Raw genomic sequence first — 20,631 nt, 5'->3', positions numbered from 1 at the left:
ATCTTCCCCGCAGTGAGAAGCCACAGAGATTAAGGGGAATGTGAGCTGCTGCACAAACTAGGGCATGCAGTGTGCATTCAGTTTCCCTTTCACCTTGAACTTAATTCTTGTTCACTTATCTGCTGTGCAGATGATTGTGGGTCAGAATAGCCAGAAAGGCATGCTGGCTCACAGGATGCAAACTGCTTACTGTCTCCCTACAACTGCCCTCAATTGTTTTAAATTCAGAGGATTTGCTACAATAGAAAAGTAGCAATGTGCATTTCAAAAGTTGAGTTGTTTTCGCTATTGCATAAGACATCACTTTAACCATCAGCTGAAAAATTGTTGCCATCCAATCGGTACAAATCATCCAATCCATCTTTTAGGTAATGCTCAATAATACTACACATGTGTACCTCTGGATTACAACACTTACTATTCCCAGGTTGACGCCAAAGTCCTCATCAGCAAAATCCAGAGACTCCACTAATCTGGACTGTCTGATGGTGCGTCTCCCCGTCCCAACGTCGTCCCAGCGCTTCGCCTGGGACACCTGCCTCAGCTGATGCGGCACGCGCACATCAAAACACACAGACACACAAACACGGCATGATGAACACTCTGAACTAGAGCCTCCGACTCGATCTCAGAGGACGAGTGTTACAGAAGAAGCTCCCGATCAAAGCAAAGGAGACTGCAGGAGTATCCGTGAAGAATACGAATGAAACACAATTTCATGATTATTAAAGAACAGTCATGGCATGATAGAGGGCAAACTCGCACTGCACCAAAACAGATGAAAAGAAAATGAGACAGACCGCTGCGGGAGGGAATGGAATGCAAAACAGAGCAGGGCGGCCTGTGTTATTGCCAGAAGTCTATTTTTTGCATCCTTTCCACAGGTTTCATTTTAAACAATTCAGTTTTATGGAGAGAACGCCCCGGGGCCCCAATCACGTCCTCGACAGACACAAATCGATGTGTCTGGTTGCCCCCGAGTGCAATATGATCCTTAAAAAAGCTGCTCTGTTCATATGACCGTTCATCGTGAGATGGTAATCACACAGAGGTGCTCAAGAAACTGGGCCTGCATGCTCTAAGATGCTAAAAAACTCACCAGCATGGGTGATCCATTTCACAGGTTTGTCATACTGGAGGGAATCTCTGCTCTGCACTACCACCAAATTGAATCTGAATGTGAAATGTTCTTAAGTTTTGACTTTGATGGAGTGAAATCTGCTTCTGCGTGTTCCGACAAAATGTAATGAATCATCGTGTCGTGCAAGCAGGCTGCTCAATGCCGACGATGACTTTGTTGAAGCAGCAGGAAGTTACTCATGGATCATTATTTGTGATTGAGATGTTGTTCTTGTTGTTGTTGGTGGTGGTGGCAACGAGGAGCAATATTAGACTTGGAAACATTGGTAGATCCTCTCAGTGTGGAAATCATGTGACTGGGGAAAGAGGCAGAGGGCGGGCCTGCATCCTGTCAATCACAGAATCAATTTCTTTACATCGGAGTACATTTTTACAGATTTTACATATTTCCACCCAAAATGACTCCCTTAAGTGGAATAACACCTTGGAGGGTAAAATAATGCACTTTTCTGCCATGCCAGATTTCAAAGTGAATTATTTTCGTTTTTTCTCCCGACTGCCTGATGGCTGTTGTTTAATCAGATGCACTAACAAAAAAGAGGAATGCCTGGGCTCTGCAAGATAGGTGTAAACATCCCCAAAGTGGAGCTCTGGCATGAATTTGTGGGAAATTTCAGTGACTAAAATACGCCGACGGACGCTGTGTGTGCATCGCAAGAGCCGAAAAACCTGCAGATTCATGACACATCTTTGTTTTAGTTCATTTTAGAGGGCATCCGAGTATTAATGGCTGGGAAAGGAAGCAAATTTGAACCGCTTGTGCTGCTATGGAGAGCCCAGTTAGAGCGGCCATGTCGGCACTGCTCGGCCCTCCCGGTCACTGCACATGTCAGAAAACTAAAAGTGTGAGTTGCAGATCTATGTCAACCAACTGTAAGGAATATTTAGGAATTTTAGATAAACACTTGTCTTCCCACCTACCCTGAGCACAGGATAACTTAATTTCACAAATATTGAAATACTCCTTTAATGAAAAAAAAAAATCAGAATTCAAAGCTGAAATCTGTGATGTTATGTGATTGATTACTGTTGATTACTGTGAAGTATAGTGAGGTGCTGTAAAACAAAAGTATTTGCTGTGAAAGTTGTTAATTTCAGTTTTGAATTTGTTTCTTTTGGTTCTACGTTTCTACATAGAAGTCATGCAGGAAAGCTTTATTACCAGTACCAGGGTTTTATGGGTGTTGTACAGCTCTTGAAGAATCTGATCCACTATAGAGTTGGTCAGGTAGGAAACCACAGATAACTTCACCTCCCTGAAAACAAGGAGAGAGGGGAGGAAAACAGAGGACGCAATGAAAACCAAAGTCGCTATCTTGGCTCGCCTTGGCACCGTTTCACCAGCGCTCCCTCTTACTCCAGGGCTCTGTTGATATCCTCGGCCGCTCTCTCCATGAAGGCGTTGCGGATTGCGGAGCGCGGGATCGATACTTGCTCCGAGATGGACGAGAGAGGCGTGCTGAGTCTCTCGGCAGCCGAGCAGGACATCGGACACAGCTCGCGGCACAGGGTCACCATCGAGTCCACCACCACCTGGACACGGGCGAACAAAGACGTGCGTCACACACGCACCTAAAACAGCCTTAATGTGCGCGCACACACACACTCTCTAGCTCTCTAGTGACATTACCCATGCACCGCTCGCTTTTAGATTTTAATCCGGCTCCTTTACTCCGACTTGTCGTCATCTTTTATTTATGTGCATTGCAGCAATCCATTCACCCGTGTATAAACTCCTCACAATGCAATCGATCCGCTCGCCACCTTCCAGGCCACAGTTAGACATTTGAACGTGAACCAAATTATTGCATATTGATCTTGACCTCTGACTATTGCAGCCTTTTGCGTGCGAAAAAAAATCTATAATAGGAAATGGAAAAGGAAATTATCCTCAGGTAAGTTTCCAAGATTCCTCCTCAGGGGCGCGCTGCTTTTTATCTCCTCACTGTGCCGCTGAATTCCAATGGGAACTGAATGCAACTAAAAGAAATATTAAACCGTTGCTGTGAATTTAAATGCGACAGTTCTTTTGAAGTCAGCACAACTGTGCTATGCACCCTCACACAGCCACAAGCCGTTAAGCCACAGTTTACGAACAGGAATGGCCTGCTCCTCCTCCTGCATACCTGCAGCTCTTTGTCGGCAGCCTTGGCCAGTTCTCCAGCCAGAGTGTCCAGTCGCTGCTTGACGGGGCCGTCCACTGACAACACATGGGCCAACTCACACAGGGAGGGATACAGCTGATGCACACACAAACACAGCGGGACAACGTCAACGATTCAGTATAAACAGGAATGTTATTTAATGTCATAAAACCAAATGACCAGCTTCAAAAAAGATGAACCATTCTCCTTCAAATAAGTTTGGATTATTATTATTATTAATCAGTAGTATTTTACTTACTTTCATTCCATTATATTTAGTTGGTTTAATTAATAAATGACATAAACAAAATATTTGGTGACCAATAATTTTATTCATAAATTATTTTGACACATTTTACAACATTGCAAAATTAAAATTCTCTAGATCCACTAACTTTGATGATGGCTCATTAGAAAGTGTGGAGCTTCTGAGCCGTATTATGACTTAAAATAGGTACATGAAGCTTTAAACCCTTGAATTTGTTAGCAAGGTGCTAACTATGCGGAGTTGTCATCAGCTTTTAAAAACACCCCCCATTCAGGTTGGTTCTTTGCCTGCATTTACCTACTTCATTCATTTGGATCATAGTTTCGTGCGGCCCCGGTTGTGACTCCTGGCTCATGGCTCTGCTGACACCTGCTGCTGCCATCATCATTACTTTAAATATGATTCATATTACTGTCATCAAAAACCAACATCTTTCTGCTCTCCCTCCCCACAGAAGCCTCTGTGGATGGTGGTTCTATCTGATGGAGGTTGTCCCTGCAGTGGTCCTGCCGTACACTTCTTCTGCTACTTGCAATTACTTGTATCATTTCAGTTAGAGAAATTGAATGTATTGTACATCTTTTACATTGTTGATTCTGTACACATGACATCCATTGCAGTCTGTCCATCCCGGGAGAGGGATCCCTCCTCTGACGTTCTCCCTAAGGTTGCTTCCCTTTTTTCCCCATTGAAGGGTTGTTTCATATTTTGGGGAGTTTTTCCTGTGCCGATGTGAGGGTTTCGGGACAGAGGATGTTGCATGTGTACAGACTGTAAAGCCCTCTGAGGCAAATTTGTAATTTGCGATTTTGGGCTATACAAAATAAAATGAATTGAATTGAATTGAATTTAAGCCCATCTGCCTCCAGCTCCATCACAGAGAAAAAAGTAACAAGCACTTAAACAGCACTAAACAGTTAAGTGAAAACAATTATTCTGCAGGTACGAAACGACTTAATATTACGATATCAATTCTTGCTGAACACTAATTTAACCATTAATAAATTCACTAGTTTCAACTTATTAACATGCCAAAACATTAAGTTATGTTCAATAGAGTTTATTCTACTCACAGCTCTCGAGTCCCGGGCTTCCTTGAGGATCTGCCTGGCCGTCTGGACGTCCTCTCCTTCCTCGCTGCCTTTCAGGACACACACCTGCTGCTGCACCCGCGCGCACAGCCGCTCCATCACCTACGCACGCGTAACACGGATGAATGCGGGCAATCGCATAAAAAAACGGGTTGACAATGGACACACCAGAATGAAATACACCAGGTCGTTTCACCATCAAATGCACTAAATACGGACACGCACCTGTTCGGCTGTGCTGGTGACGAGGCCTTGGTGCAGCCTGAGAGCCTGTTTCTGGGAGAAACGCTGAGTCTGGTTGTTCCTGAGCAGGGCACGCTGGATCTGTCACACACACAAAAAACAAAAGGAGTGCTGCTGATGACAGGTGTTTAACAAGCAGTGTGCAGGAGACAGGAAACGGGTCCATTTGTATGGTAATGAGGAGACTGAGGACAGAAATAAAATGGATGATGCCTTTTATTGACTCAGCCGGAGGAAGTGTTCACTGCTCAATCATCATAGATCGAAATATGGACTGGAGAGCAATGTAAACAATGCACAGACAAACAAGAACCCCGACCTTGATTTAAACTTTATACGCTATAACCAACACACACACACACACACACTTAAGTACCAAAAAGCCATCCAGGAGGATACTAAATTAAAGTTAAGTAAACATATACAGATATGTCTTGTTTTTTTCTAGAGACGTAGCTCAAACGCTCTTTCATCCTCTGCGCTCCCAGGGAGGCAAGATGTGTGTGAGTGATTGACAGCCCAGCCGTAGGAGAAATGCGAGTATGACGTGTGATGTCAACAATTTGCCCCGTTAACGGCAGCTCACCAGCCAAGTGACTAACGGCATATCACATATACAGCAGTGGTACTGACAACAACAATGGATTTTTACATGACATGATGGTATCTGAGCTTATTTTTGTACACAGTCTTTGTTCTCTTTTGGGTCTTTGTTGTTGGAGGCTGCCTGCATGTCACCAAATCTCACCACTGACGACAGTCAGATAACCGCCCGCCCGCCCGCCCGCCCGCATGCACGCACGCACGCACACGGGTGCACACAGGTGCAGAAAAGTTGAATGGAATATGTTCTCCGGGTCACCTGAGGCTGGTAAATTAGCACACATGAAATCAGCCTGGGACAGAATAAACACCTGTGACTAACCCAAGTTCACCACCATAAGCGAATCCTGGTGTCAAGCCTTTTACACAAACAGGAAGTGTACACTGGTCCTGCAATGTGTTTAAGGGGAGGGACACGGCTATTTTAATCATAGATCCACACTGATTATTTAAGATTGCGATCGATCTTCATACTTTTTGTCTGACCAACTGTAAAAAACCCAAATAATCAAAGTTATTGTGACATTAAACACATAAAACTAGCAATTTAAATCAAAAAGGTGGATTGATGTTTGTGGCATATATGCTTCAAAAAATGGAAATTGAAAAGGATTGATTTATATGAAAAGGGTTTTAACAGGTGTGTTTAGACTAAGAGATCATGACTTTTGTGCTATTCATAATATATTACACTTTAATCCATCAATGTCAATGTAAAATCATCTCAATCACATTCTTTAAAATGGAGGAAACACTGAAATGCTGCCCTTATTTAGTTGTGTTATATATATATATATATATATATATATATATATATAACACAGAGTAAGCCACTGTAACAGTGCTTTAGCAGATCACCATATCCCCTGCATTATTCTAGTCAAATATTGCAAAGCAAATACTCAGAGCTCTCTGAAAAGTAATTGTCTTTTTATGCAAACTTATTTACGGCACACACTCTGGGCAGGTTTTCCACAACAGCAATATAACAATCCATCAAAATGTCTCCATTAAATCCTCACTTGTAATGCACAGGCCAATTACAGTCATTCATAAAAGTCATAAATCATTTTAACGGTCATTAGGATTTTTAGAACATGATGCAGCACATTTAGACATCACAAAACTCACAACAAAAGCTCCTCTCACCTTGGTCAGGGCTTGGTCAGTCTTCTCCGGGGCGCTGCGGTATGCCTGGGTGACATCACTGAGGGGGAGGGGCATGTACTGAAGGGTAAAGTTGCTATTAGGCGGAGAGGGGAGGGAAGAGGAAGAGGGAAGAGGAGATTATATCTCAACAACAAACAGGAAGAACTGTGATGTTAACAAGAACAAACAGGAAACACAGAGGGCCCTCATCAGTTGTCTCCAATTCCTTAATAATACGCAAATACACCCACACAGTGGACACAAACACACACTCAGAAAAAACAGTTTGACTGGCATGCATCTCAAGGAAGTGATGAAACGCTGTGTAACAGCAGACTTCGTGTGTGTGCGTGTGAGAGAGCGATCCGTTTTATGTGTGTACCCCACCCTTCAAACGTTTTATTTTTTTTATTATTTTTTTTGCCACGAGTTGTGTTCGTCTTACTGCTCCAGCGCTCTAGCCACGTCTTGGAAGCCCATCGCCGTGGTGTTGTTGCGATCCCACGTTACACTCCTGAGAGAGATCAAACAAGCGGGAAAAAGGAAAAAGCAGATGAGTCACTTTCTGATGCTCTTCAAAACGCACACAAACACACCTTACTTATCTGCACAAATGCATTATATACAGACTGTGATGTGTGTTTTTTTCTTCTCTTTTAGCTATAGGCAACGAGTCCACATTAAAAACGCACAACAACCGCAGTGTAGCTAATGAGCTTCTGCTCTTCTATATCAGTCATTCTAGGCCCCTCCTTCCTCCCATCCACCCGACTCTTCCATCTCCCTCTCTGCTTCCCTTGACTCACTCTGCCCTAGAAATTCAATCAGCGCAAACCGGATCCCTCTCCTTAGGTGGTCTCCCTCTGCCGTCCCCTGTTAACTTTTCCTCATCTCTGTATCCAACTTTTTTCAAATTCCATCCGACCACCCATCTCACTTGCGTCCTCCTTTTCCCTCACTCTTGCAGCCCGTCTCACAGGTTTCCATCTGCTCCATGCTTTTCCTCCACCTCCACAGTGTTTTCTTTTATGGTGCAATACATTGCAAGCCTGAAGGCCAATTCCCCTCCCTGCACCGTTTCCCCACTCCATCCCGCCGACTCCTCAGTCTTACCTTCTTATCTCCTACATGGTTTCGCTTTTCCTTGATCTTTGAAGCAATGCACAGCAGTCACTGTTCTGCAACCTCAGTACATAGTCTCCTCAAAACATACCTAACATGGTAATTTTCACTCCGACCCTATTCTTTCATCTGTCCTCCAACACGTTCATCTTAAACAGTGCGCTCTGATCCGCAAAGGAAATCCCTCCTTTTCTCCCATAAAGAAATAACATTAATACATAAAAAAACGCACCTGAGTGTGGTGTTGATCTGCAGGGCTTTGCTGAGCATCTTGGCCCCGGAGTCCTCCAGCAGGTTGCCGCTCAGGTCCACCTTCCGCAGGCAGGTGTTGGAGCCCAAGGCGTTGACCAGCACTGTGCCCCGCTGGCGAAGCCTTGAGTCAGCCATGGAGAGGGACTGCAGGGCCTGCAGGTGGCAGGAGAAGAGCGAGGTGGAGATCGGGGGAAATACATGTGAAGGTTTTTTTTTTCAAAAATATCTGGAAATGAGTGTTTTAATGATCAAAAAAATAAAAACTTTAAACCTGGGTTTCATCTGCGTTCCTGTATTATTGATTTTCCATAATGATGAAAAAAAAACCTGGATGGAAATTAGATTTTTAAAAGCTTCTACCCTGTGCAGTTGAATCATTTATTGTTTTTGTACGGGCCAAGAAAGACACTGCATAATAATGAACTGCTTATAGCCACAGAACTCTGAGCAGTTTTACATTATAGGTGGCGAATGATTTCTTCTCAGACACATTGCAACGTTATAGCGAACAGAAATAACACCAGTATAAAAAACAATTAAAAAAAACAAAGTTCATTAAGTAATGACTTTTGTTATTAAAATAGCCTAACATATATTTATCAAGTCTCCCAACACTAATTATGTTAGTATCTCATCTACCTGCCCCCCCAACACTCACTATAGAAACGATATTGTTTTTTTCAAACCTTGGATACATTTTGGAATAGCTAGTTAGCAGCTTAATTTTTCTGTGGAGTGCTGTCTTCGACAGGGTAAAAAGGGTGCCGTTTTAAATGATCCTTGTTATATTTTGACCAAAGTATGTTACACACCTTTTATTAAGACCCAAAAGAACCATATCAACTTGGGGTAAAATGGGCATACAATGGGTCCTTTAAAAAATAAAAAGGAAATTGTATCCACTTCCTATGCAAGAGACAAAATACCACTTTCATGTTGTATGTTAAATATGAAGCTGGGTCTTGCAGTTAACCTTAGACGAGGCAGGCTCTTCCCCCAAGCTAAGCTAAGCGTCCGTTCCGTTTCTCTCACTTTTAATGCTCGCAGCCTCCTGTGACTCACGTAGTAGCCTTTAGCCCTGGATCAATCTGTGCAGCGCGCACACTGCCACATATGCGCACACCGCCACATATGCACACACACACCCACAAACACACTTGTTGTATTTCCTTTGAACTCAGACCCACATCTGTGCCTCTGCTACTGCGCCTGCACACGCACATCTGACCGCACTGAGAGTGAGAGCATCGTTGTGAGCTATCACTGTCAACGGTGGTAAATAATTGAATAAGCAACTTGTCGTGCTGCATTTTCAGAGTGGAGAGCAGAGGGGGCCACGGGAGCTGCGCGTACACACTGGGACTGAATGAATGTTGTGCCAGGACTGACTGAAGTGCGTGTGTGTGCTTTGGGTGTGTGGCAGGTGGGAGATTGCGCTTAACTGGCCATGAATAAGCACAGGGGGTTTTAAATGGTGTGTGCATTTTGTGTGTGTGTGGCTACAAACCTAAGAGGCGTGTGTGTGTGTGTGTGTGTGTAAGCGTGCATCTGCACGGAGCGCCGCTGAGGATTTCTGCACAATATGTTACATAACAATCCAACTCACACACTCTTCCTCTTGCACCAGATGAACCAGTTTCTGCAGAGTTTCCTCCAGCACCCTGAAGGCGGAGAGAAGAGGGAAATTCATTCATCATCAGGAGCGTCTGCACAACCATCCGTACCGCTGGTGTACCGACGGTGTGCCGCTGGTGTACCGCTGGTGTACCGACGGTGTGCCGCTGGTGTACCGACGGTGTGCCGCTGGTGTACCGCTGGTGTACCGACGGTGTGCCGCTGGTGTACCGACGGTGTGCCGCTGGTGTACCGCTGGTGTACCGACGGTGTGCCGCGCTGTCCGTACCTGCCCTTGATGTTGAAGTTCTTCCCCAGCATCAGGTGTTTGAGGGAGGGGTGCCGCGAAAATGCCGGGATGACAGCCAGCAAGTCAGCATCCAAACCTGCGCACAACACAGCACACACACGTCACTGGGGAAGAAGAGAGCAAAGCGATACCGTGCTCTCCGTGATGCTTGATTCATCTTAACAAAGAGGTTAGGCACGACATTTGAGTTAAAGGGGATAGTTCAGATTTTCTTATGTGGAGTTGTGCAACGCACTTATCCAGTCAATGTTCATACCTTGAGGAGATGGCGGGTCAAGCCTCCACTTACGAGAAGCAGGCAGCAGTACAGAAGCATAGCAGGCAGCAGTACAGAAGCATAGCAATGTACAGCTGTGAATAACAGCTAAACCTATTTTAGTCATCAAGAAGAAAGGCCCCACTAAATGAAATCAATACAAGTTTAATTGGGAGCCACATTTTGACAATTTTCACTATTGTGATGTCAAATAGCTATTTCCAAGGTCAAAGTCACCAGACTTCTGACTGAAACAGGGATTTACCCCACCGGAAATTGTTGTTTTAAAAGGTTTGAAGAGCACAGAGCTCAATCCAAAAAAGCCAATTTATCTCTTTAATAGTGAACAAAATCAAGACAAGAATTTTCATATCCAACAGAAGAAGACTCATTTCTTAATGCTAAATTTTCCACATGAAGTACCTGGTATACAAGGTACTATGTGTGCATATGGCACTATGCTGGAATAATACTGCCAGTCCTCACGTTTCGGTGTTAAATTATTTGTGCCCTTTGATCAGACATAATGCACGGTAACCAGGCCCCTCTCCGAGAGATTTACTAGATGAAGGACCTGTCGTAGTTGGTATTTTACTGGAAAATCACTAACAAATTGGCAATTACTCAATTTTGCGAAATCAGTAGCATGCCGCAGACAGCTGGGGTCCTTGCTCAATTTGCCTATTAGGGAAAACAGACTGAATAAAAACATCTGTTTACTGGTGAATGGGGCTGTGTGCTCAGGCAGTGCATCATCTCTCACAACCAGTGCCTGCTCAGCTGACGATCATCTCACTATCCCTCTGCTGGTTAAGAACGACCTCCTCATTCTGTGATCAGCTTTTGCCAACAAGATTTGCCGCTTTTAATGTTAATTTCAGTTTATGAGTTCCCTCGGCAAAAACCCTCTAAGCTGCTGCAATACTTCCCAGCTTCCTCCAGGAGCAGAGCTTTGTTTGACAAAAGTAACTTTGTATTACTTTCCATACCGTATATGATCAATACTTTATATACGCATGCTCAAGTGTCTCTGAATGAAATATAGTTGTTTGATGTTATTAATTCGACAAATTGAGGGCTTAAAGTTTAAAAGACTTAATACCTAGTGCGAGTCACATGATCCTTTAATAAAGAGGCACTCCCAACCTTTTAATACTGCACTTAGTGATATTAGGGCAAGGTTGTAGGTAGGATCAATCCTCTCCGGGGGCCTCACAACAGCCAACTTTTCTTAGGATGTGTTATAATTCTACGAGGCAGAGACCGATATACTGGTTTTGTCTCTTAGGGATAGGACAAGCTCCCAAAATGCTGCATCCTAAAATCACCAAAATTAAACTAAATTTTAGCTTGTGTAGCCAAGTTTTGGGACTTTCGAATAGGTTTCAATTGCCCAGGATTAAATCCAAGCAGAGATAACTGCACCCGACGCGCCCATCATCACAGGTTGAGCAGGCTGAACTGTGTGTGTAAAACCTGTGGAGTTCCCCTTGCAGCATTGATTCACTACAAATACCGCAATGTGTCTTAATCTGATAATCTAATTCGGATTAAGTCAGGGTCTGTCCTATTTGTGCGTGTGTGCGTGCAGGCGCGTCTCTCACCGTTATCGGAGATGTCTAAAGTGCCCACGCATGAAACTCGAGGAAACAGCTCCTGAATCACCCCAGCGCCCGCTGACCTCAGCTGTGGGAGGAAGACCGAGAGGAGTGAGATGTGACAGCTGAGCCATCGATGCCCAAGGTGAGCGAGAGCCAAGACTAACCAAGAGCATACCTCACAGCTGCTGATGTCCAGGTGCAAATCAGAGATATGAGGGTTATTGGACAGACCTAGGAACAGAGCCCTGAAGGAAAACACAGGCAGGGGACAATGGGCAAAAGAGAGAGAGACAGAGCGGAGGGAAAGGAGAAGAGAGAGAGAGAGAGGGGGTGGGAGGGATTGAGGGAAAAGTAGATAAGGAAAGAGAGGAGAACATGATGAAGAAGAAAAGGAGAAACAAAGGACAATTAATTGAAAGAGGCAAATAAAATAACAATAGGAGGAAAGGAGGAATTTCACATAAATCAAATTGCTTCTTTTGCTCCCTCAAGCAACCTGAAAAGATCCGCTGACTCCCCCGTTCTCTGCACACCTAAAAGTTTTAGAGCCATCTTAAGGGACTTACAGAAAAGTAGCTTAAAGAGGAGATTTATAGTGAAAAAAGGAAATCTCCAACATTTATTCTGGGGAAAGGGCCAATTGTTGCGCATGCTCAGCTGGATGGAAGACTATGTGCACATCAAAGCTCTGATAGAGGTTGATCTCATGCTGCAAATACACATGTAAGAGATATGCGCCATGAGGAGGTAATGAGGAGACGTGCTAGGTGGCGTGTCTGCGCCGCCACGGATCCATCATGCAGCATGCAGGCATGTCCATTGTTGTTGGCAGGTTGCTTGGTGTGCTCTGCTATTGATTGTGTGTTTTTGGCTGGGAGGAGCTGACAGCAGGCTACAGACTGTAATGTAGCAGTACTCAGTCTATTCTCTGAGGGAAACCTGCTTTTTGTTTGTTGCTCTTGCACGCTGTCAGATCTCCTGAAGCTGGTAAGGATACACAAAAACGGGGACTTCAATACGTGTCCTCTCATTTGAAGGCCATTCCACCAACGTGTAAAACCTCCCAAAAGAAACGGCTCCGCTGTCGAGGGGAAAGCGTTTGAAGTCAAACACAGGGCCTCGATGATTGAATCCCACCAATGGTTTGGATGCAAACTGCACACCGTATGGTATGAGCTATTTTAGTGTTCAGGCCTGACGCATGAAAATAAATATTCCAACAGTCGCGTCTATAGATGTTTGCAAGAATCTTGGATGTGAAATGTAAAAAGGCTTCAGCAGTGATCCTTCCTGGGTGTAATTTAGAAAGTGCTTCAAACAGAAGCCCTTTAAAGTATCACAAGTGGACACATTTTAAGCATGAGTGGCCCAGTTTATTCTTCCCCTCTTCAGGGTTTTGACTACATTTTGTCAGGAGCACAAATGCTTGTTGACACGGAGAGGCAGCATTGGCTAAAAACAGTCGAGAGCACGCTTTAAAGAGGTGGACAGTTTTATTTTACTGGGCTACATGAGTTGCAGGATTAACCACTCACATCATGAACCTCCTTCAGTCTAAACAGATCTCCATATTGATGTGAGCAGGCAGCGGCAAATCTGGCTCCAAAAGAGGAACCCGGTCTCCTACGCCTCCATATTGGCTCAGTTACAGTATTCTATTTATTAATGAGCCGATTACATCTCATTCAGTACAACAGATCTGTGAATGTAAACAAACAATGCTTCAAGAAATGAAATAGACTAAATCTGTATAATATCCACAGTAAGCTTTTGGCAGCATCTAAAAAGATCTGTATTTTCAAATACTGACTTCTTCCATCACAACCAGTGTTGGGAAAGTTCACTTTCTACATGAACTAGTTCAAAGTTTAGTTCACAAATTTAAAAATGAACTAGTTCAGTTCATAGTTCAAACTAAGTTCACAGTTCCAAAAAATGAACTAGTTCAGTTATTTTTTTCCATATGTTGCTGCGAGGTATTATTTTTCAAAATTGTTGCCACAGCCCATATAGAACCACAGACAGCAATTATTTTAGCAGTTTTAACACTGAAGCTATGCATCAGATTTAATCTTCATATCCAATTTTGAATCCTTATCCAACCAGGGTTTACATCAGCATTGAGGGGACAGCATTTCCCCTTTGTTGCTTTAATGTTGCTGTCCATTCACTCCTCACTAGCAGCAGCTGCAGCGTTCACCCCTACAGTACATTCTCAAACACATGCTGCTTGAATGGTCTTTTTTAAATAAGGAATAAAAACAGGACTGTTATCATTAAGGTCCAAATGTTTGCAAAGAAAGGTCAGATTCCTCCCATCATCACCGACCTTGTCAGTAACTTCATAAAACTCTTTTAAATTATTATACGCCGCCTCTTTGCTACACGCAGCTGTCGCCTCCATGCATTTCTTTTTTTTTTGATGACGCAAGCGGCGGTGTGACACTGGAGGCTGGTGTTGCCAGATTGGGTGTATTTTCCGCTACTTATTAAGGCGCATTTACGGTGTGTTCATCAGGCATTAATACAGTACGTTCAGTTCACGTTCGCCCAAAATATGAACGTGTTCATGAACGATCGATCAATGAACGCGTTCAGGCACAACACTGATCACAACAATAGTGACTCTATAGTGTGTCCTGTCCAGAGGTTCTCTGAATGCACAGTTTGCCAATTGGTTGTCACAGTTGACGATAGAGTTGTCAGAAGTGATCCCCATCAGTGGAATATTCATGACATAACCACGCCAAGATCGTCACATAGATATGTCCCTTGACCCCCTTGGTTTGTTCTGGGAATAGATGGAGCGTTGGTACCTTTTGCACGAGGCACCTCGTTTGATTTTTTTGTTTTCTAATTTACTTTTCACAGATCGCTTCCTCAAACAAACTGAAGGGAGGTTACTGTTAAGTGTACACATGTGGTTGATTTGGATCACACACAGCATGTTTAAAGGTCACAGAGGGCTTTCCTCATTTATCAGTTTTTAGAACCTCACTTCCTTTCCTTGGCTCATCTCCTCACGTCTCGTCATACTCAATTAGATTAGGACACATTGCGAGATTTGTGGTGAATCACGAGCAGAGAAGGCAAGAACGATGCGAGGAGAGAGAAAGATGGTCGAGGCCACATCCGCTCGAGAGGCACATTGCGAATCCCTCAAGATAGCCCTCTGAGGTAGATTCCCTGGCTCGTATTTAGGGGGGTCGCAGGAGGGCGGGACGAGAGGAAGGAAGCAACTTACCTCAGTGAATCGGGAGGGACTTTCACGGAGGCCAGGCTGACGTGGGTCAGGCTGAACGCGGAGCTGAAGAACTGGCGGAAGGTTGGCAGAGAATCTCTTGCTTTCCTGGAAAAGAACAGAGCAGAAAAACGTTAGGATTTTGTAGTGTGTAGTAGCGTAGAAGAAGCCACAGTACACGAGGGGACCGGTCGTCAGTGCTCAGTCAGTGCCGCGTGCTCAGAACTTGTTGAAGCAGCCGGTCTGCCTTTTCAGCCCCTCGCGGCACAAATAATTCACCACAGGGGAGGATGAGCAGGGGGGTCTAGAGACAGCGGGGGAAAGTGATGCGTGGCAGACGGGGGAGGGGTGGGGGCGTTGGATGAATTCATTTTTCAGAAAAACTTGGTTTGTTTTTCGAGGAAAGGCTACCTGCCACCTCTCTTCAGCTGAGGAGTGTTTTATTTTATTTTTGTATTTCTGCTCATTTGCTTCCCACCATCATTAGGACCAAACAACGCGCACAAACAGCATGTTCAATATGACTCATTAGCTTAGCTGCAAAAGTCGCTCTCTTCAGAACATCGACGAGAAGACAGAACCACCTATAGATAATTATTCTATGCCGTGGCAGGAAGTGAACAGGTGTGACTAATTTAGCTAATGAGGGCTGTGCCTAAATGAAACGCAGTGGTTACGAGCTCCAGCTGTGCGTTTCCTGCCACGTCGGGAGGTCGGCAAGCGTCTTCTCTTAACTCGTTTTCTTTGGCTGCAGAATAGTTTCACACCTGATGGATGATCCTTGGTTGTTTTCTTTCAAAATAAGAGCAACCCATCATGAAGTAATGAAGAGAAAAAAAAAGACGGCTCATCCACGCTCGCAGCTACAATCTCATGCTAACGATGGAAAATACGCACCTAACAGGTAGATGTTTACCATATGCTCACTTTGTTTATCCAGCGTGTTGGCGTCATAACAGTTGTAGAATGACAATAAACACTAAGCGCTAAAAGCAGCAAATGGATGGAAATGCTGATATGTTTTGCAAATCATTTGTAATAAAAAGCTCTGAAAAAAGTTTAGAATGGAAAAGTTACAATAGTCACCAAAGTTGTGAGGCACAATGAATCTGTTCATTAGTAACAAACAGAGGTTACTTATCTAAACACTAGGGGGGTCTATGACCTCACAGTTTGTGTAGTCTATTTCTGCATCTATGCAAGAATGATTGTACAGTGTGTTATACCACTGGTCAAGTGGCCTATACTACTTCCTATTCAGCTGAAACTTTAAATACTGAAGTTAAATGTTTTAAGCGTTTCATACTAAATATATGTATATTATATTTCATTTTTGCATTTCAAACTTTACTGCAGATTGTACAATTTGTTTCTTTAAAACAGATATTATTTATTCTGTTAGAATATTGTAACCCATTGCACAATATCCACAGGAGGACGGCTAAAGTGTCTTGCATTTTGTAATTTTAGAGAAGACACAAAATTTACGTATTCGCATGTCTGCGTTTTTCTTGGCAGGTGCTTCCTGGATTTGGCAAGAGAACACTGTTACTTTTAGACTTGATTAAGGGTTTAACCTCTCAATATTCTTCACAGAGAAAGGATGGGTATGTTAAAGTGGCTTTGTAGTACAGGCCCAACATCAACCGGTGGCAACTTGAACTGCCTCATCTTACTCCCAAACAAGCAGTCAACACAACTCCGGACTCGACAGAAGACACTAAAATACCAACACAATTTCTTTACTGAAATCGGGGCTTATTATTTATTTATCAGAGATTTTCTTTTAGAAAGAGAACCCCTGATCATTTAACTGCAGGTAAATCTATGACCTGACTTCCAATATCTCTGTCGATTAAAATTCAGCCTAAAACAACATACACTTGCCTTGGGGGGAATATTGGTGTTGTGGCTGAACCGAAGACATTGCAACTGAAATGCTGCTTCGCAGTTAAATACAGAGCCAACTCTCCTGTGTGCCCATGTGTCTGGAGCAGCTGTTTAATTACGACGAAGTACGAGAGAAGTAATGTGATTGGCTGACTATGTCATGAAAAATCGTGACACTTGCTCCTTTCTATTCTCGTTTGTCCTTTTGCGCAGGAGCCACTGATTGAAATGGACATGAAAGATAGCGCTATTAAAAATGAGACCATCACAATTGGATTCAGGACTTTGCAAGTTGAATACCATTCACAATGATGTTTCTCGTGATATCAAACAATAACCATGTAAGCTAAAATATCTAATTGTATATATATATTGAGAGGAAGGAAATGAAAGCAGGAGAAAATCAAGTTATGTAGGGTAGAAAATGGGAAAGGTCATTAGGGAGTGATGATGGGAGGCAAAAAAAAGAAACATTCAATAAAGTAGTGAGGGGAAAACCAGGCAGCTGCTTACAAGCCGTTGTCATTGCTATGAGGATAACCTCCCAGTGTGTGGAACAGCAGCTCTTCTTTGACCCATTTGTAATGATTAGCATACGGCCTGTCAGGACTCTGCTGGTACAGAAAAGTCCTCTGCTGCAAAACTAGATAGTGTCACTGTCTGTCTCACTGAACGCTCTCCAGGGATCTGTATCAGAAACTTGTTACCACACCTGACGTGTGTGTGTGTGACTCGACCTACATGGCCCGCTGAATGTATCCTTAAAGCGGGGCCTGTATGTGTGTGTGTTCCATGGGCGAAGGAGAGGTCTGAGGGGGGTGCGTTCCATATCCATGAGCGGCAGGCGGCCGGCTCTTATCAGGCCGGTTCAGTGATTGGCTCTGTTTGGTGACCACGCGGCAGCCAGTGTTTAATAGCAGAAGACCCAGGACCGCCAAGAGGCGGGGTGAACTATGGAGGGAGGTGGGCAGAAGGGAAGAGGTGGGGGGAGGAAGAGCATTATTAAAGGGAATGAAAGCAGGGGATGTGAAAAGGAGAAGAGGTAAAAGCAATATAAGCAATAAGGAATAAGGAAGGGAAGAAAATGAAGTAAACAAGATGATAATGTGAAATAGGAAAGGAGTGAGGCATTAGAGACAAGAAAACCGCCATAGGGAGAGGGAGGGTTAAAAACCAGATAGAGAACATAGATGGAGTGAGTATACGTCCAGTAAAAGGAGCGTGGAATGCTGGGAAATGCCATCTTCCTCTTAGAAATGAGAGAGCCAAGTGGTAAAGAGGTCCAGCAGAGAATGAAGGGAGGACAGTGCAGAGGGGAACAAGAAGTGCAGCCAGACGGATGCAAAGTAAAAGATGGATAGAAATATGCAGCAGATAAAAAAGAAACTGAGCGAGAGAGAGAGAGAGAGAGAGAGAGAGAGAGAGTGCCTGAGGATTGGAACAATAATTTCCATCTAAAATTAGTCTCATTTTTCACGAACTTCTTTCCCGGTAATTGTGTAATGCAATATGCTGAGCGGGGGAGCTCCTAGGGGACACGACATGATGAGCCAGAGCCGCTTTCGCCTGCTAGCGAGGTAAACAACGTAACACACACACACACACCATCGTGAAAACGATAACAAGTGCTTGACAGATGGCAAACAAGTTAGCAAACGGAGACATGTGTACATTACAAACCGAGGGGCACACATTCTGCACATATTGATATATATATACACACACACACCAGAACAAATTAAGGGGGAGAGCTCGTGCACTCTGATTACGTCGCTGAGGTCCAGGGCTAAATGCTAATCTACAGCAGAAATAAATGAGGGTGCTCGCGCCGTGCCTCCTGACTGGAAATCCTCACAAGGAGGAAAACAATTGTTGTTGTTCTTTTCATGGAGAAAAAAACCCAACAAACTTAATTTTAGATTTATACTGGAGGTGATTGCCCACCTGTGAGAGAATGTGTTCTTGGAGAGGTTCAGGTAGGAGAGGTCAGCGCAGCAGCCTCGCAGCAAGGCCCCAAAAAGCTGGCAGAGAAACAGAGAAAGAGAGAAATGAGCCGCGTTGCGTTTACTACAGCAGAATGGGAGTGTGTTGTAACAGTTATTTTGGCTCCTGAACGCTGCACAAAGGATTAAAGCTGACACAAAATGCAGATTTAACACACTAAAAACAACAATGTATGTGGCTCTTTGCAGAGACCGCCGCAATAAAAAGGTCCCTGAATGCATCATGCTGCCAATAGAGATGACATTAAATAAGGTAATTATAGAATTATACATAGAATTAATTATAGAATGATTACAGAAAAAAATAGATGTTACTGCTCGTCAAATAAGGACGAAGACAATTGTTTTGCTCAACCCTTTTTGTGTTGTATGCTTTGGGTTTGTAGAAAGTCTGGATAGCCACACAGGCATAAAAGGGACATGGAATCGTCTGAGGGGAATGTGATGAATTGAACTTGCACTTTCTGGAGGTCAACACCGAACCAGACACACACTAAATTCGTCTTTGTTATCGGCTGTTAATGAACTTAATTACACCGTGCACTCAACTGTGACACTATTGTGTCACAGACACTCAAATTAACTTCCCGGTGCTTTGCAAATAATTGACGAAAGGTATAATATTAAAGTGTGATAAGATAAGTTGCAATGATTAATAATGTACACAAAGAGTTGTAAAATACATAACAAATTAGTACTAAAACACTGCATGAAAATAGATGGATTCTCAGTCCATGTATAAAAGTATCAATATGTTCTGCTTTTTGCAGGCTGTTCCAGCGGCTTGCAGCTGTATTTCTGAAAGAAGCTTCACCAAATGTTTCCACTCTGCTTTGTGGAAACGTTGTAAGATTAGAAGCGGAGGATCAGAGGATTTGGCTCAGGTAGTCATCGACTTGATGCTTACACTTTGGGATTAGCTGAGGACAGCGTTATCAAATATCACAAATTGAAGGGCTCAATTAACAAGCTGATCATGTGATATTTAAGGATATATCAGTTACACACGGTCTTTCTTTCATAATAGAAGTATATATTTCTCATTTATCCTCAGTGAAATTTTAAATGTATTATATACGTTGTTTCATTTACTAAAAACCTGATAACCTTTATAGGATTTGATTAAAAAAAAGAATGGTCTCTGTAACTTAGGCTTGATGTACTGACCCATTTCAGGGTAAATGCCCTTTCACAGCAGTTGAATGAAAGAGAGCACATGCTGTGTTTCCAATAGTCTTTAGTGTGTACGAAAAGTGCTCATCAGTTCAAAAACCCCTACTAATTTCGATGGCACACCTGAATAGGCAATAACAAGAGTAATTATATTAAACTGTATCAAAGTCAATCAAACCAAACCAGTTAAATAAAAATGCCTCACATTTTTCAACTTGTTATATGGAATATCCATCAATATATCCATGAATATATCCAAAATATCCGTCAAATCTGCGTGGAAAATGAATTGTGCTCCGTCAATCACGTTTCTTTCATGATGAACGTTAAATCGTGCAGCTATGCAACCATCCACCTCGCTCCCATCAAAGTGTATATTATCCAATCCATCTCTCATCTTGTGAAGATACGGCTTACTTTGAACCTTTGAAGGTTCTGAAATCCACCAAAAATGAAAATAAAGGAATTAATCCATTTAATCGTGTAAAAAAGATAACGCACGTTTTCGATCCAGGCAAAAGATGATCAGCA

The 20,631-nt window shown here is 43.3% G+C and overlaps 1 protein-coding gene across 5 annotated transcripts in view; it reads right to left on the bottom strand.

Annotated features, from left to right (window-relative positions):
- Positions 1–20,631, bottom strand: part of carmil3 (capping protein regulator and myosin 1 linker 3) — a 61,876-nt gene that overhangs the window by 10,036 nt on the left and 31,209 nt on the right. For 4 of the 5 annotated variants that reach the window (XM_062557631.1, XM_062557632.1, XM_037458602.2 and 1 more), the window contains 15 exons: positions 18,869–18,945; positions 15,038–15,142; positions 11,969–12,038; positions 11,797–11,878; positions 9,916–10,012; positions 9,619–9,673; positions 7,993–8,165; positions 7,084–7,152; positions 6,639–6,732; positions 4,869–4,967; positions 4,626–4,745; positions 3,267–3,380; positions 2,498–2,673; positions 2,303–2,396; positions 419–544 (listed from right to left, as the gene is read on the bottom strand). In XM_062557631.1, the coding sequence (XP_062413615.1) occupies positions 419–544; positions 2,303–2,396; positions 2,498–2,673; positions 3,267–3,380; positions 4,626–4,745; positions 4,869–4,967; positions 6,639–6,732; positions 7,084–7,152; positions 7,993–8,165; positions 9,619–9,673; positions 9,916–10,012; positions 11,797–11,878; positions 11,969–12,038; positions 15,038–15,142; positions 18,869–18,945 (1,551 nt within the window). The remainder of the gene's footprint in view (positions 1–418; positions 545–2,302; positions 2,397–2,497; positions 2,674–3,266; positions 3,381–4,625; positions 4,746–4,868; positions 4,968–6,638; positions 6,733–7,083; positions 7,153–7,992; positions 8,166–9,618; positions 9,674–9,915; positions 10,013–11,796; positions 11,879–11,968; positions 12,039–15,037; positions 15,143–18,868; positions 18,946–20,631) is intronic. The other variant, XM_037458603.2, reaches the window with a different exon arrangement.

The sequence above is a fragment of the Pungitius pungitius genome, chromosome 15 (genome assembly GCF_949316345.1).
Source record: "Pungitius pungitius chromosome 15, fPunPun2.1, whole genome shotgun sequence".
Classification (NCBI taxonomy): Eukaryota; Metazoa; Chordata; class Actinopteri; order Perciformes; family Gasterosteidae; genus Pungitius; species Pungitius pungitius.
The sequence above is the reverse complement of the archived record's forward strand: the minus strand, read 5'-3'. Positions and strand labels throughout refer to the sequence as shown.